Genomic DNA, 16,484 nt, shown 5'->3' on the forward strand with positions numbered 1-16,484 from the left:
GTGTATAAGAGACAGGGCCCAGTCTGCTCCAGCTGACTGCGTTTGCCTGTCCTTTCGTCCCTGTCCAGTCTGAGGGCCAGCTGGAGTGTGGGCTGCTGGATGGGAACCACGTCGGTCCTGGGCCCTAGGAAGGAGGCAAGACCCGGCAGCCCCTGACGCACCACCTGTACCCTCCGCCTGGCGCCACCCTGAGCTCCCGTAGAGACAGGTGAGGAGAGCTGTGGTGAGGGCAGCCGCCATCCTTGGCTCCTGAGTGGAGGTCGCAGTTCTGTGCAACTGTGACTCCAGGGGTCTAGCTGGGCCAAGTCCCTCCTGAGCAGGGAGCAGAGGATTCCAGTCCCCAGTCCTCTGGTAACTCAGTGCCAGGCCCTCACAGGGGGAGAAGCAGCCTGTCCCGCTGGAGCTGGGAGGTATGGGGTCGGCAGGGTGCACCCACTGCCCCTCTGTGCTGTCTGCCCCCCAGAGCTGCCTGGGGGTCCGGCTGGCCCTGCCCCCAGCTGTACCGAGATAGATGCCTGCTGACAGCTGGGGCTATTTTGGGCCTGTTGGCTCAGTGGAGGGGACAGCCAGAGGGGCACTGACACTTGATTCCGGGAAAGAATTTCCCCTGGAGTGGGGGCGGTCAGTAGGCCCAGGGTCTAAGGTGAGGCGCAGGCTCAGGAGCTGCCCTTGGAAATACATTCTGAAAGGACACAGAGGCCACAGGTCACTGGATCTGTTTCAGTGGAGGCAGAGGGCCTGTAAGCTGGGTTCCTGGGAATGGGATGAGGTACTCTGCAGGGTCCCTGAGCCACCTCCCACTCTAGGTTCACCTGGAAATACAGGCCCAGCCCTGCAAGGAGCAGAGAATAACAAAGTTCTGTGCGAGTTCGCTCGGAGGGGTTCCCTGGGGTGGGGTGGGGTGAGGAGCATGGGTGGGCTGGGGCCAGCTACAGGGGCTCCTGGGGATAGCCCAGGTGGGAGAGGGATCCAAGAGTCCTGCAGGCTGGAGAAGCCCTCTGCAGGCTGAGGAACCCAGTGTGGTCCATAGACATCGGAGAGGAAAAATTCTGACCTCAGTTTCCCCTGCTGAGAAGCTTCTGCTGTGTTTATGAGGAAGCACATTCCTAAGACCCCAGTTCAAACCAGGCAGGAGGAAGGTGCTTCTGCACGTGTCCCTGGGTGGGTTTCTTGGGACCTCAGTTTCCTCCTCTGTTGAATGGGTGCCTGGGAAGGTGAGCAGCTGCCCTTTCCTGGAGCATGTGCATGCAGCAGCCTCTCTCTGGCCTTAGTCCTGCTGACCAATGGGGATGTCTACCTGCAGGGTGGCTGAGGTCCCCTGAAGCTGATATATTTGGATGAACCCCTGGGCACCATGGTCATTACTGGGGTAAATCACCACTCGGAACATACTGGTGGCTGGAATGTAGGTCTTGAGCAGACCACAGGGCAAGACACTGTCCCCCAGAAGCCTACAAACACTTTGGGGTGTCCACCACTGTTGCTAGGCCAGAGTCAACCTGTGTACCTGCTGAGGGCTGTGGCCAGGTCCCCTTAAACCTGTGCAGTGACTGGCTGCCTGCACAAGCTTGTTCAATCTTCTCTGGGTGGGCAGCTCAGGCTCTGGGTGTGGTGGGGGGTTGGGAACCCACAGATTGACCATATAATTTCAGGAAGCACTGTTAAGACCTAGGTGCTTAGGGTCTTTGGATGCTGATGCCAAAGTAGTACTTTCATATAAAGGTGCCTCAGCAGCTTCTACACTGGGGTCCTGGTTTGTGCTGCATGGTGACCCCCACTCCCACCCAAATCCTACCGAGGCCCAGAGAGATGGGGCCTGGCCGAGGTGGTGGAGAAACAGAGGTGCTGACTGCACAGTGAGTCAGCAGACAGCAACTGCAGCCCAGCCCTGGTCCAGGCTCAGCCTCCTGGAAGGGGATTAGGGGAGATTAGGTACCTGAATCAGAGCACTGGGAGCTGGAGGGCTGCTGGGAACATGGATCCAACTACTCCATCCTGGGCAGCCCAGCCAAGAGACTGGGGGCTCTGCAGGGTACATGGCGACGACCTCTGGGTAGTGGGGTGCTTGTGTCTGCCCAGGTGGAGAGCGTCAGTGCTTCCTCCTGTCATTCTTAGGCAAGACCCTGTGCAGGCAGGCAGTCTCCTCTCTTGTACTGGGTGCTGGCTGGGGCTCAGCCTCAGGCTGACTGAGGCTTCTGACCCCTTCCAGGCCCAGAGCTGGCAGAGCTATGACAGATCTGTGGAGTGACCAGGCCACTCACAGCCCCAGACTAGCTGGAGACCCCAGGCTGTTCCAGGGGACATTGCTGACCTTGCCAGCCCCAGCTGGCCAGGATCCTTCAGCTGTCCTTTCCAGCCATGTCACTGACTGTACACTGTCCCACTCTCGAATCTCCCTGTCCCTACTTGGGCCAGAGACTTGTATGAGGAGGGCAGGCAGCAGATGAGCACTGTGAGCCAGGGTGTTGGGTCTGGAGCAGCTGAGTGGGCTTGGAGTGCTTGTTGGCTAAGAGGAGCCTGGCCGGCTGGGGGGTTCCTTTCCTTTTCTTCTGCTGCTGAAGAATGGGGTCAAGGGGATGTGTGGAACCCCACAGAAAAGGTAAGGGATAAAGGATGTGGGCACACCTGGAGGAGGCTCAGAGCAAAGCTGGTTGTGTAGAGAACTGCCACCTGTGGTACACAATGGCATCCACAGTGGGAGTAGACAGAAAACTGGTGCCCACTGGGGGCCTCTAAGGCCCAGCCTGTCTGGCCTCCCCCTCCTACTGCCAGGGAAACATAGCCAAATTGGAGTTTTAGACCCTGGTAGCAGCAGTGTGTGGCAGGGGATGGCAGGGGATGGCAGAGTGGCCCAGGTGCACTGGGTAGGTCTGTGGGGAGAGCTATCGGAAGGAAGGAGGCCAAGTGCCAAGCTGCTGGAGAAGCAGGGCTGCCTGGCTGCTGGAGGAACCTCAACTGGGGAGACTGGAGCTGGAGGGGGAGGAAGAGGAGATGATTTTACAGTTAAAGTGCTCTGCACTGCTGGGCCATGGTGCCATCTGGCCAGGCTTGGTGGGTGGGGTAATATGCAGGACAAGAAGAGACTCCTGGGGAGGAAGCACCCCACCTTAAACTGGGTTCTGCAGGTGGCACTGAGGAAGGGAGGGGTGTAGGTGGGGCATGGCGAGGGGCTCATCCCAACACCACTGGGACCTTCTTTCCACTCCTTCACAGGTCCCCAACATTGCCACCACCATGGATCACTCCTTCAGCGGTGCACCGCGCTTCCTGACCCGGCCCAAGGCTTTCGTCGTGTCTGTGGGCAAGGACGCCACACTGAGCTGCCAGATCGTGGGCAACCCCACGCCACACGTAAGCTGGGAGAAGGACCGGCAGCCGGTGGAGGCAGGCGCACGCTTCCGTCTGGCCCAAGACGGCGACATATACCGCCTCACTATCCTGGACCTAGCGCTTGGCGATAGCGGGCAGTATGTGTGCCGCGCACGCAACGCGATTGGCGAAGCCTTTGCGGCCGTGGGCCTGCAGGTGGACGCTGAGGCCGCGTGTGCTGAGCAGGCACCACACTTTCTGCTACGGCCTACGTCCATCCGTGTGCGCGAGGGCGCTGAGGCCACATTTAGCTGCCGCGTGAGCGGCTCGCCACGACCGGCTGTGAGCTGGTCCAAGGACGGGCGGCGCTTGGGTGCACCTGACGCCCCCCGTGTGCGCGTGGAGGAGCAAGGCGAGGCGAGCAAGCTGCGCATCCGGGCGGCGCGACCGCGGGACGGTGGCACCTACGAGGTGCGGGCAGAGAACCCGCTGGGTGCAGCCAGTGCTGCTGCCTCGCTGGTGGTAGATTCAGACACGGAAGCTGCCAGCCCACCTGGGGCCTCCACGGCAGCGCTCCTGGCTCACCTGCAGCAGCGACGTGAAGCCATGCGCGCAGAGGGCGTCCCCGCCTCACCACCCGGCGCCGGCACCCGCACCTGCACGGTGACAGAGGGCAAACACGCGCGTCTCAGCTGCTACGTGACGGGTGAGCCCAAGCCTGAGATCGTGTGGAAGAAGGATGGGCAGCTGGTTACAGAGGGACGGCGACACGTGGTGTATGAGGACGCGCAAGAGAACTTCGTGTTGAAGATTCTGTTCTGCAAGCAGTCGGACCGCGGCCTCTACACCTGCACGGCGTCCAACCTCGTGGGCCAGACCTATAGCTCCGTGTTGGTGGTGGTGCGAGGTGAGGACCATGGCGCCAGGCGGCGGTCCCAGAGAGAAGCTGCCTGCGCGCAGGCAAGGGTCCTCCCTGGTCCCTGTGCCCACCTCCTTTGGCCCTAGTCGCCGCTGCCATAGGTAGCCCAATGGCGCAAGTCGGTCGTGGAATGTAGACCAGAGTTGGAAGTCTGGGTGGCTCTCGCCTTTTACAGGTTTTGTTTCTGGTTTGCACAATGCAGGGGCTAAGATCCTCTGTCTTTGCTGATTGTAGGGACCCGCTTCCCACCACAGCAGCGCAACCCGCCAAGTCCCTGCCCCTCTCCCAACGCACTTATCCCTACCCTGCCGAGACCCCTCCAAACCTCACCATTTCCGGAACCTTAATACTTAGCCCCCTGTCTTTCACGTTTTCCTTGCCAAACCCCACTTCCCCGACATTGCGTCTTCCCCATTTCTGGTCCCCATCCCCTGGGGCCCCCTGCCACCGGCCACCCTATATCCTACACCCTTTTTACCCCTTCCCACCTCCTCCACCTTCTTCTGTCTCCGAATTCTGGGTCCCTCCCCCCCCTTCCCAACTCCCAGATCCCAACTCCTGCACTCTGGAGCCTCCTGTCCTCCGGTATCCTCCCGGCCCCTCTCACCAGCCAGTCTCCACAGAGCCCACCGTGCCCTTCAAGAGGCGGCTGCAGGACCTGGAGGTGCGGGAGAAGGAGTCCGCCACGTTCCAGTGCGAGGTGCCGCAGCCTACCACCGAGACTGCGTGGTTCAAGGAGGAGACGCGGCTGTGGGCGAGCGCCAAGTACGGCATCGAGGCGGAGGGCACCGAGCGCAGGCTGACAGTGCGCAACGTCTCGGCTGACGACGACGCCGTGTACATCTGCGAGACCACGGAGGGCAGCCGCACCGTGGCGGAGCTCGCTGTCCAAGGCAGGCGGCGGAGGGCGGGGAGGGTAGTTTTGCCTCGGAGGGTCATGGCAGGCGCGCACAAAAGGGGCGAGGATGGGGCCCGGCACGGGATAGAGCGGAGGGGGGGGGGACCACCTGATGGGACGGAGCCGGACTGGAGTGAAGGGGTGGGACAGTTGGGGAGGGGTGGGAGGATTGGCCTGGCGGGGGTGGGCAGGGGCAAGTCAGGGGCAGGATGGGGAAATGCGACGGCGAGCCAGTATGCTGGCCGCCGGTAGGGCTAGGGGCAAGGCTGACTAGCCTGGGCTCTTCCCATCCCAGGGAACCTGATGCGGAAACTGCCCCGGAAGACAGCGGTGCGCGAGGGGGACACCGCCATTTTTTGCGTGGAGCTGGCAGTGCCTGAGGGCCCTGTGCGCTGGCTGAGGAACCAGGAGGAGGTGGTGACTGGTGGCCGAGTGGCCATCACAGCAGAAGGCACGTGCCACATGCTGACCATCTTTCAGTGCAGCTTAGAAGACATGGGCGAGGTGGTCTTCATGGCTGGAGACTCCCGCACCTCCACCCAGTTCTGCGTGTCTGGTAAGGCCCTGAGTGATACTGCAATGACCTCTTCCCTAGGACCCCTGCCTCAATCCTTGGGCACATGGCCATCAGCGGCCCCTGATTCTTGATCAGGGCTGTCGCGAGGCTGGGGGGAGGTGTGGGTCACCCTCCTCCTTCCAGGTGAGGCCTTTTCCGTATCAGCCAGAGACTGCAGGTCTGGGGTAGGGTCCTGAGGCCACAGCTTTCCTGATGGCTGGTGGCCCAGTCTTTTGGAGGGCTGAGGTTCTGTGATTCCTTTTCTGGGACCCCATTAGTAATCTTGGCCCATCTCTTGCTAGCCCCCAGGAGGCCACCCCTCCACCCCCCTGTGGACCCTGTGGTGAAGGTCAGAACGGAGAGTTCTGTGACCCTTGGCTGGTATCCACCACCCCACGGGGACCGCCCTGTGACCATTGATGGCTACCTGGTGGAGAAGCGGCGGCTGGGCACCTACATCTGGAGCCGGTGCCACAAGGATGAGTGGGTGGTCACACCTGAGCTCACCGTCACAGGTGTGACTGAGGAGGGTGACTTCCAGTTCAGGGTGTCAGCTGTCAACAGCTTTGGCCAGAGTCCCTACCTGGAGTTCCCGGGGACCATCCACCTGGGTAAGCGAAGCTGCCTAGAAAGGAGTGACCCCTGGCACCGGGGGCTGCCCCGGCCAGATCAGAGCACAGCCTCCAGCAAGGCCTTGAAGAGACTCTTTGTGAGGGTGGGGACATTGGGGCCTTCTTAGTGAGAAGGGAGGGGACCCAAGACAGGACTCAGGTCCCCTGGAGCCTGCCTGTCTCCAGTAGCCCCAGGGGATGCAGCTTCAGTGCTGCCCAGCTTCAGAGGTTTGTGGGATCCTGGGGTATTGCCAGGTGGTTCTGGCTCGTTCGTTCCCTGTCTGTTGTGACTTGTGCTTATGGTTCCCTGTCTGTTGTGACTTGAGCCCAAATACCCGGCCTTTGGAGGAAGAGGAAGGGGAGGCAGGGACCTCACCTGCCCTGGTCCCCTCCTAACTTGCCTGCACCACAGCCCCCCAGCTGGCCGTGAGGACGCCCCTGAAGGCAGTGGCAGCAGTGGAGGGTGGAGAAGTCACCTTCTCTGTGGACCTCACTGTGGCCTCTGCTGGTGAATGGTTCCTGGACGGGGTGGCTCTGAAGGCCAGCCGCACGTATGTGATCCGCTGTGATCGCACCCGGCATACACTCACCATCCGAGAGGTGCCCGCCAGCCTGCATGGGGCACAGCTCAAGTTTGTGGCTGACGGCATTGAAAGCAGCATTCGGATGGAGGTCCGAGGTAGGCCTGGGTCCAGGAGCCTGTTTCCTTGAGGCGGTGTCAGCATGGGGTCCTGGGAGAGCTGCCCCTGTGGAGTTAGCCTGCAGCAGCAAGAGGAAGCAGGCCCGGGGGTGGGGCGCTGAGGCAGGCAGGCCAGGCAGGGTGTGTGTGGACAGCAGGTTCAGCTGGACCCTGCCTCTCCGCCTGCCTCCTTCCTCCACCCTCCTCTTCATCCACCCACCCCATCCTGTCCTCATTCTGACCTTGTTTTTCCTTTCCCCCGTCTCCCTCCCTTACCGCCTTCCATTGTCCTGGTCCCTTCTGTCCACCCATCCCTGGCCCCCAGCAGCTCCTGGGCTGACTGCCCACAAGCCACCAGCGGTGGCCGCTCGAGAGGTGCTGGCCCGGCTGCACGAGGAGGCTCAGCTGCTGGCCGAGCTGTCGGACCAGGCTGCAGCTGTGACGTGGCTGAAAGACGGCCGTGTGTTACCTCCTGGGCCCAAGTACGAGGAACAGGCTTCAGCTGGGCGGCGGGCACTGCTGGTGCGTGACGTGGGGCAGGACGATGCTGGCCTCTACGAGTGTGTCAGCCGCGGGAGCCGTGTTGCCTACCAATTATCTGTGCAAGGTGAGGGTCTTGGGAAGGCAAGCCAGGGCCCACGTCCTTCCTGGCCCTACTGTGGTGCGGGACATGCATCCCCTGACCCCAGGCTGCAAGGGGTTCTGGGCAGCAGGGCAGCATGGGGAGGGTGGGAGGGCAGGCCCAACTCTGTAGGAGGGATAACTGTGGGTGGCCACTTGGGTGAGCAGTGAGTACCATGATTGGGACTCAGCAAGCTGGCCAGGGTGCCTCTTATCTGGGTCAGAATCAGTGTTCTGTGTGGTCTGTGAGCCTGGGCCCTCCAGCCTGCAGCCTCTGTGCCAGGTGTGTGGTTAGGAGCCCTGTGGTCCCTGACCACCTCTGCTATACCCTGCAGGCCTCACGCCCTTCCTACGCAAAGACACAGTGGGCGGCTGTGTGGATGCTGAGGTGGGGGGCTCGGCGAGGTTTGAGTGTGAGACCGCGGATGCCCACGTCCCCGTGTGCTGGTTTAAAGATGGCAAGGAGCTGGGTGGCTCCTGCCAGCGCTTCTCTCAGGAGGACGTGGGGACCTGGCATCGGCTGGTAGTGGCCTCGGTCAGCAGGCAGGATGAGGGCACCTACTCCTGCCGTGTGGGTGAGGACTCTGTGGACTTCCACCTACGGGTCTCTGGTAAGTGCCTTATGTATACCTGTGCCCATACCTGTGGGTGGAGAGCAGATCCTGCTGTACACAGCATAATGTGACTGACCTTCTGGACCCTTCTTTATTGAGCCAGTGGTTGGGGGCAGCTTCTTCCCTGTTTGGGAAAATAAAACAAAATGCCAAACTAATGCTTAGAAGGTTGAAGGATCCAAACATGGAAAAGAAAGTACCAGGAAGGAAATTTAGGAACAAAAGATGAACTCTATCCCAGCTTTGGGAGAGTGTTTCCTCTGCCCATTGTGCCTGCCCTGCAGGGGGCCACTCTGCAGTCCTGAAAGCCTCTTGCTTACTCTGTGCTTGTGGGCTGGGCTCTGGCTGGGAAGCTCACAGGATTTTGAAGCCCTCCTTTTCCATTTAAACCTAGGGCTGAGGGGACCCACAGATATGTGAAGTGTCTTCTGAGGTTGAGATTTAAGTCTGGTGGGTCTGGCCAAGGCCCTGACCTTCCTAGAAGCTCCCAGGGCTCAGAGATATAGACTGGGAAGTTCAAGGACAAATGCATAAGGGATTCTTAGGCCTCTGTGAGGCTGTTGGGGCAGCCCACCCCAGGAGGGCTTGCTCCAGTGTGGCCATGATGGGCTCTGGTTCCCAGCCTGGGATACCCCAGGCCGGGTGCAGCTTGTGGACCCAGGGACAGGGAGGCCCTGCAATGCCAGTCGCACATCAGCTCTAGAGGCAAGCATTGGACACTTCACACTAGAAGTCACAACCAGCTGTCACTGCCAGGGGCTGGTTGGCTATATGCAGAGCTGAAGGCAGGTGCTGTCAGGTTTCCCTGCTGGAGCAAACTCAATCTGTGGGGAGTGTGCTACAGAGGTAGGCAGGAGTTTGGGGACAAGGAAGACGTTCTCTGGGCTTATAAGGGACATCTTGGCAATTATTGCAAGGTCTGTCCTGGGACTTTGATGTGCACACCAGGGTCTCACGGGGAGAGATGGGGCATCCCCTCCCACTTTGCTTAGGGAAATGTATCCTGAGGGATCCACATGGCAGGCCCTGTTGGCCCAGGGTCCAGAGCCTGTTAATTGGAAACCAGAGGTTTGGGTGGGGCTTACAACCAACATCACTCCCTGTGTGTCCTCAGAGCCCAAGGCTGTGTTTGCCAAGGGGCAGCTGGCACACAGTGAGGTGAAGGCTGAGGTGGGGGCGAGTGCCACTCTGAGCTGCGAGGTGGCCCAGGCCCAGACAGAGGTGACGTGGTACAAGGATGGGAAGAAGCTGAGCCAGAGCTCCCAGGTGCGCGTGGAGGCCTCTGGCTGCAGGCGGCAGCTGGTGGTGCAGCAGGCGGGCAAGGCGGACGCCGGGGAGTACAGCTGTGAGGCCAGGGGCCAGAGGGTCTCCTTCCGCCTGGACGTCACAGGTGGGTGCTGCTGGGGCTGGGTGAATGGAGAGAGGGTGGTAACTCTAGGGCACCTGTGGCAGCCTTGGCTCTGTGAGGCCTATGTCCTTCCTGACTTGGGCCTCAGCATCTGTGGCCCAGCTCTGGGTGGAGTTGGGCACTAGGGATTGCTTGATACTGGAGACCATGTCCTGCAGGGTCAGGGGCTCCCTCTACCTGCCTGTGCCTACTTGCTGGGCCCAGAGCTCCAGAAGCCCTTGCTTGGGCCCTTTGGAATCCTGCATATCCATCTGTCCTTCCCCCATCTCCTTCTCCTCCCCACTGTGACCTGTCCCTGAGCCTGGGAAGGGGCCACAAGGGGCTCAGAGCCTCTCCCTTGATAGCCCATCTGGTGCTGGGCTCTCTCCCAATGACCTGCCTGGTGCTGGATTTTTCCTGATTGGCTCAGGATGACAGTTCTCTGATGATTGGTCCACACTAGCACTTGGCTTTCTGCTGATTGGTCCACAGTGGCACTTGGCTGTCTACTGATTGGCTGGCACTGAGCTCTCTGCTAATTTGCCCCATCTGGTACTGAGCTGTCTGCTGATTGGCCCACACTGTTACTGAGCTCTGTGCTGATTGGCTGGCTCTCTGCTGATTGGCTTTCACAGGCTCTGAGATCTCTGCCGATTGGCCAGCACTGGCAGTTTGGTCTCCTGCATTCCTTTGGTAGCTGTGGCCAACAAAGATGTGGGTTTCTGGTTTGGTGCTCAGGTGGACTTCCCTGCTGTGTTCACCTCCACCCGCTTTTGTGCCTCCTGCATGGTGGGAGAGCTGGGAAGCCACTGATGGGCTGGGGTCCCAGGGAGGAGGAGGGTCATGGTCTATTCCCAATGGCTGGGAGGATGGTGGCATCAGGAGGTAGGCCTGGCTGTGGTGGCCTTGTGGGCTGTGACAGTGCAGTTACCTGCAGGATCAGAGTGGATCAGGAAGTGCTTAGGGCTCTGATGAGGACAGGCTGCCCAGCTGTCCACCCACCAGCCTTGGAATTTGCAGCTTGGGTCATGCGTAGGATAGAACTTAGGCATGGCCATGCAATGTTCTGCTTATGATGGACACTCTGCTCGGCCATCCCTGGGGTGGGCTCAGGCTGTGAAACAGGGCTGGATCTGTTCTGGAGTCCCTGACCTGTGTGTCCTTTCCCTCTGTCCCCAGAGCCCAAGGCTGTGTTTGCCAAGGGGCAACTGGCACACAGCGAGGTGAAGGCCCAGGTGGGGACGAGTGCCACTCTGAGCTGTGAGGTGGCCCAGTCCCAGACAGAGGTGACGTGGTACAAGGATGGAAAGAAGCTGAGCCAGAGCTCCCAGGTGCATGTGGAGGCCTCTGGCTGCAGGCGGCAGCTGGTGTTGCAGCAGGCGGGCAAGGCGGCCGCCGGGGAGTACAGCTGCGAGGCTGGGGGCCAGAGGGTCTCCTTCCGCCTGGACGTCACAGGTGAGTTGATGAAAGCACTTTGGTCACAACATGGGATGGGCGTGGAGGGATATCCTCATCATGGACCATCCAGGGCCTGTGTGAACTCGTCCTCTCCTGCCGAGTAACTGGTCACCCTGAACCTCAGAGGCCCAGAACACCAGTTGGAGCAAAGCCATGGTGGTCACCTAGGCCTGTGGTGGCAGGTCCCCCTGGCCTAACACAGGTGCTCTCCGTTGGGCTGTGGTGGAATGGCTCGCTGCACAGGGACTTCTTTCCCCCTGTGGCATGGCTGGCCGTTTCTGTGTCTGCAGCCCTGTCTCCCTCTGGTCACTGCTGCCCAGCAGCTCTCATCCTGGGTGGGGTTCTCTGTGGAGAGCCCTGGTTTCTTTCTGCCTTGGCTGGACTGACTCCAGGCTCAGGAAGAGCCACAAAGCTCATAAACTTCCACCTTCCGCAGGTCAGAATGTTACTTTGTATGGTTATGTTGGTCAGAGAAGCTTAATGCCAGCCTAATCCCAAGGACACAGAGTAGACTGTTGGGATGGGAGAAACATATCCCATTGTAGAGGCTGTGGACTCAGGGAGGCTAGACCCATTGGAGACGTTTTGACAGTCTATTCCAAGGACTTACATGTTAATTTTTTACCACTGTGAATTTTTTTTTTTTTTTCGGGGCAGGGGGAGGGTGGATACTTGCTGTCTTATGGTTGCAAGATGGCTTTTACAGCTCCAGCCATCACATTTAACATTAAAAGCAGAAAGAATATGGAATGAGTATGTATGAAGTTTTGTGTGTGTGTTTGTGTGTGTGTGTGTGTGTGCGTGCGTGATCACGTGCACACCAGTGCTGTGTAATAAATTGTCACAAACATAGTGGATTAAAATGGCACGAATTTAGTGGCGCACAATTCTGTCAGTTCTGGGCATGTTGTGGCTGGGTCCTGTGCTTTGTGTCTCTGGCTGGTTCATTCTGCTGGTTCCTCTTCCAAGTTGTGGGAGGAACTTGGTTTCTTTGGTGGTGGTCTGGTCCATGGCCCTGTTTCCTTGCCAGAGGTTAGCCCGGCTGCTGTTGGAGCTGAGCTCCTGTCCCTTCCTTCCCGTCTGGCCAGGAAGAGCTCGTGGTGGTATGAGATGTGTGTTTGGTCTCTGCCGGTTCCTGGTGTCCGCTCCTGAGGCCCTGGAGTCTCTGAGGGGCTGTGTCTTGCTCGCTGCTGAGCCCACTGCTGACTGGCAGCCCAGGGCTGGTCCCTGAAAGACCAAGGCAGGGTCAGCCTCCAGGGAAGAGAGAGGGGCTGCGGGCTGAGTGGACCCCGGGTTGCCAAGGCTTCTTGCTGTCTGCCTGTTTGTCTGCCGGACAGCCTTCCCATCACTGGGTGAGAAGTGGTGTTTCTTGTGCTTCAGTGTGCATTTCCTTACTGACTAATGACACTGAGCATCTTTATTTTATTTTACGGTCCTTTTTAGTCACACACGACAGTGAGTCCATTTTGACATGAATATGAAAGGGTGGTATCCCTCTTGCTCTTCAGTCCCAGCGCCTCTCTTTCCCCTCGAACTTCTGCTCTTGATCTTTCTGCCGTTGACCTACGGTTGTTTCTAAGTCAGTTTCTTGTGGGTGACAGGAAGGTGAGACTCTCGTGTTATGTCCACACATGCACACAAGAAGGTTCGTCAGGTTCAGCCACTGTCTTTCCTTGCCCCAGTTCTCCTCCCTCCCCTTCGCCCCTTGTCTACTCCACTGGGCTTCTATTCTGTTGTTTCTTAATCTCCCTCTCCTCACTTATTGTGGGTTAGCTTCCACATATCAGAGAAAAGGTCTGACTTTTGGTTTTGGGGACTGGCTTCTTTCACTTAGCATGACGTGTCTAGATCCATCCATTTACTGGCGAATGTCAAGTTGTTCTTTTTTAAAAATATTTTTTAGTTGTAGATGGACACAATGCCTTTATTTATTTATCTTTATGTGATGCTGAGGATCCAACCCAGGGCCTCACAGATGCTTGGTGATCTCTCTATCACTGAGCCACAACCCCAGCCCAAGTTGTTCTTCTTTATGGCTGGGTAATACTCCATTATGTATATATGCCACATTTTCTTTCATTTGCTAATTGGCTATTTTCTTTGAAGAAAAAATCTTCTTGAATGCTCTCTTTGCCTGTTTTTTTGTTTGTTAATTGGTTTTGAAGTGGTGCTGGGAATGGAACCCAGGGCTCTGTGCTCACTAGGCAAACTCTACCACTGAGATGCACCTTGATCTCTCTGCCTGCTTTTAAGCCAGGCTGTTGCCTTTACTGTTGTTTGTGGGGTTTTAAACGGTCTACACGGGGCCTCCCCAGGCGTGTGTCTCAGCTGGTTCCCACCTGCTTCCAGACTGCTGGGTAATGCAGAAGAGCCTCTAGGCTGGGTGGAGCTGTTCCTGGTCCTGTGTGTGAAGGGTGGAAACCTGCTCCCCAGGCCCGCTGCCCGGGCGCCTGCGCCCTGGCTCCTGTGCCGCCTGTGCCCTGGTGCCTGCTGCCTGCTCAGATGGGCCATGTGGAACTTCTCGCAGTGTTTTTATAACTTCATCTTTTGTACTTTTCAAATCTATTAGTTCCTTTAAAAAGCACTTTCTTTGTGCGGATGCCCTCTGGGTGAGTCCACCTGGGCCTTCACGTCTCTAGAGTGCTCTCGGGTGCAGCTGCTGAGTTGGGAGGGGGCCGCCCAGGCTGGGCCCCTGGAGTGGTCTCCTTCAGGTCCTCCTGTGGACAGGAGCAGGACTGAGGAGGAGGGGCTCCCGGAGGTGGACTGAGGTGGGCTTCACAGCTGCCGAGGCGGGTGGGGGCCGTCCAGGGGCGATCTTGCATGGCTGCTTTCCCTGCTTCTTGGCGCATCTTGTGGGTCTGAAATGCCACGGGGTGGAGGGGAGACTCTCGAGGTCCGTAGCCCAGAGTGTGTCGGCTGCGCTTTGCTGTGAAGCCGTGTGCCCTCCCGTGTGGCTGGGCCGTGACCTGAGGCCCAGGTGCTTGGTCTTTAGGGGCCCTTGGTGCAGTCCACTCTCCCCAGGCGTGAGTGGCAGGCGTGTGGAGGTGCCTTTCAGCCGGGCCCCCTCCGGCTCTTCTGCTCCCTGTTCCCCACTGCCTTGGCCACCTAGAGTCCAGTGAACCCCCCTGGGGGCAAGGCTGCTTCCCTGGGGGACCTTGACCACGAGAGCCCTGCAAGTGGAGTTTCCAGGGCTCTGCATTCAGGCAGCAGCACAGCCACGGGTCTCCGCAGTGCCCCCACCGGCCCTGCCTGGCCCGACTGTCGCCTCCAAGCCCCTCAGAGACCGGGCAGCCGATGGCTGTCTCCAGCCTCAGCTGTCTGCCTGGAGTCACACTCCCCAGACTTCTGCAGTCCTTTGGGTAATTTTCAGAGTTCTGAAAAGGTCAATTCCAGTTGTTTTCCTCTAGTACTTTCATTGCTTTGGAGGAGGAGAGAGTTTTCAGAAGTCACTGTTTGCTGATACTGCGGAGGAGTGTTTGAATGTCCAGCCGGCCTTACGTTCCTTAGATTGTGCAATCCGGTGGCCATGCACACACTTACACACATGCATACACACACACTTCAACACACATACAGCCACATGTACACTTGCATGTGCTCCCTGACACATAGACCGACACACCCATACATGCCTGCACACACGCTCACATAACACACGCGTGCCTTATCCTCACACTAGGCACATAACAGACACATGCCACACCCACACACTAGTACACAGCACATGTGAATATATGCACACATAGTATGTGCGCATTTACATAGCACATTTAAACACATATACATACTCGAACACACACGCACAGATCTACACCCTCATCCACACACTGCACAGTAACACACTCATTGATGAGGTCATGCAGGCACTTAGACACACGTGCATCCACACATTTAAAGACACACTTGTGAATAGTCATGCACGCGTGTGCGCGCACGCACACACACACACACATACACGCAGTGGTTGGGAGTTCCAGAGGGTCCGGGTTCCCCTTGAGGTCCACTGTGACTCTCCGTAAGGTGAACCTTGAACGTGAGGGAGGACGTGGGGAAGCCCTGCACTAGAGCTGTGTCTGGTTTTGGCTGTCAACCAGCAGGACGTGGCCGGTTCCAGCCTGAGACAGCATCTTGCGTGTTGGGTCTGGAGGTGTTTGTTGGAGGTGGTTGCGAAGTCACAGGAAGAGGTGACACTAGCCAGGTGCTGTGCCCTGAGGGAATGCGGGGAGGTACTCAGCTGGGTCTCCATCTGGGCTCCAATGGCCAGGAAGGCAACTGCAGGGAGTGGGCCTGGGTCCAGTATGTGCAGGGGTCGCCCTCCTGCTGGCCAGAGAGGCCAGTGCTCTGAGCCAGCTGTGCCTGTGGGCATTGTGCCCTGACTTTGAGGACAGCTTTGCTATCCTTAGGAGGGGTTTGTCCCCAGGCTCCTGAGTGTGGGAGTGGTGGGTGTGGCTGGGCACTAGGGTGTCCCTCAGGAGGGTTAGCACTGCCTCCCAGGGTGATTTTGTTTCCAGATGGGTTGTTCCTGAAGGGCGAGCCTGACCCCAGAACCTCTTTGCCTTCCTAACTTCCACACTTCCTCCATAATGTGACATAGCAAGGTGCCTCATCAGGAGTAGCCCAGTCTTGGAACTTCAACCTCCAAAGCTGTGATAATAAGCGAAATAGAGCTCCTTTCTCCACACAGTGACGCCTCAGGCATTTTGTTACAGAACAGAAAACACACCAACTCAGGTTTGGAACTGGAAGTACATTTGAAAGGCATGTGACCCTTCTTCTGGGGGAAACCCTGGAGCAACTGGAGAGGCCAAGAAAGGGAGTGGCCTTGTGATTCCTGGGGGGTAGGCAAGGAGGGTGACAACTTAGACTATTAACAGGGAGAAAGGCAGGAGGCTTTGCAGTGCTGCAACTTGGAAAGACCAGGTCTAAGGACAGGCAGCTATCAGGAGATGGAGAGGAACCCAGGCTGCAGAGAGCTTCAGGGGTGGGGCAGAGCTGGGCTCCAGCACATGCAGAGATCAGGGGGAGAAGCTCTCCGAGGTGGACTGCAGACAGGGAGGGGTGCAGGGCAGGGTGCACCTGGGAGGGCTGTGGACAGGGGCAGGTCTGAGGAGGAGGGGCTCACCAAGGTGGACTGCAGACAGGGTGGGGTGCAGGGCAGGGTGCACCTTGGAGTGCTGTGGACAGGGGCAGATCTGAGGAGGAGGGGCTCCCCGAGATGGACTGAAGGCTGGGCAGGGAGCACCTGGGTGGGCTGTGGATAGGGGCAGGTCGAGGTGTAGACTCTCTCCCCAGTGGAGTCCAGGCTGCTCAAGGACACAGTGCAGTTTCCACCTGGCAGTGGTCAGGCCAAGAGCTGATCTCTCCGGCTGGTGCAGTATATGGAGTTTTCCTAAGGTGTGGTTCCCAGTCCTCACTGGGGACGGCCCGAACCA

At 58.5% G+C, this 16,484-nt stretch overlaps 1 protein-coding gene across 39 annotated transcripts in view; it reads left to right on the forward strand.

Annotated features, from left to right (window-relative positions):
- Positions 1-16,484, forward strand: part of Obscn (obscurin, cytoskeletal calmodulin and titin-interacting RhoGEF) — a 138,633-nt gene that overhangs the window by 5,632 nt on the left and 116,517 nt on the right. For 28 of the 39 annotated variants that reach the window (XM_048801357.1, XM_048801362.1, XM_048801361.1 and 25 more), the window contains exons 1-10: positions 34-208; positions 3,214-4,216; positions 4,852-5,121; positions 5,422-5,682; positions 5,985-6,293; positions 6,706-6,972; positions 7,298-7,579; positions 7,929-8,204; positions 9,322-9,597; positions 10,774-11,049. In XM_048801357.1, the coding sequence (XP_048657314.1) occupies positions 3,235-4,216; positions 4,852-5,121; positions 5,422-5,682; positions 5,985-6,293; positions 6,706-6,972; positions 7,298-7,579; positions 7,929-8,204; positions 9,322-9,597; positions 10,774-11,049 (3,199 nt within the window). In that variant the 5' untranslated portion in view covers positions 34-208; positions 3,214-3,234. Of the gene's footprint in view, positions 1-32; positions 209-3,213; positions 4,217-4,851; positions 5,122-5,421; positions 5,683-5,984; positions 6,294-6,705; positions 6,973-7,297; positions 7,580-7,928; positions 8,205-9,321; positions 9,598-10,773; positions 11,050-16,484 lie in introns of those variants that run through there. The other 11 variants (XR_007346945.1, XM_048801391.1, XM_048801392.1 and 8 more) reach the window with 8 other exon arrangements.

The sequence above is a fragment of the Marmota marmota genome, unplaced genomic scaffold, assembly GCF_001458135.2.
Source record: "Marmota marmota marmota unplaced genomic scaffold, marMar, whole genome shotgun sequence".
Classification (NCBI taxonomy): domain Eukaryota; kingdom Metazoa; phylum Chordata; class Mammalia; order Rodentia; family Sciuridae; genus Marmota; species Marmota marmota.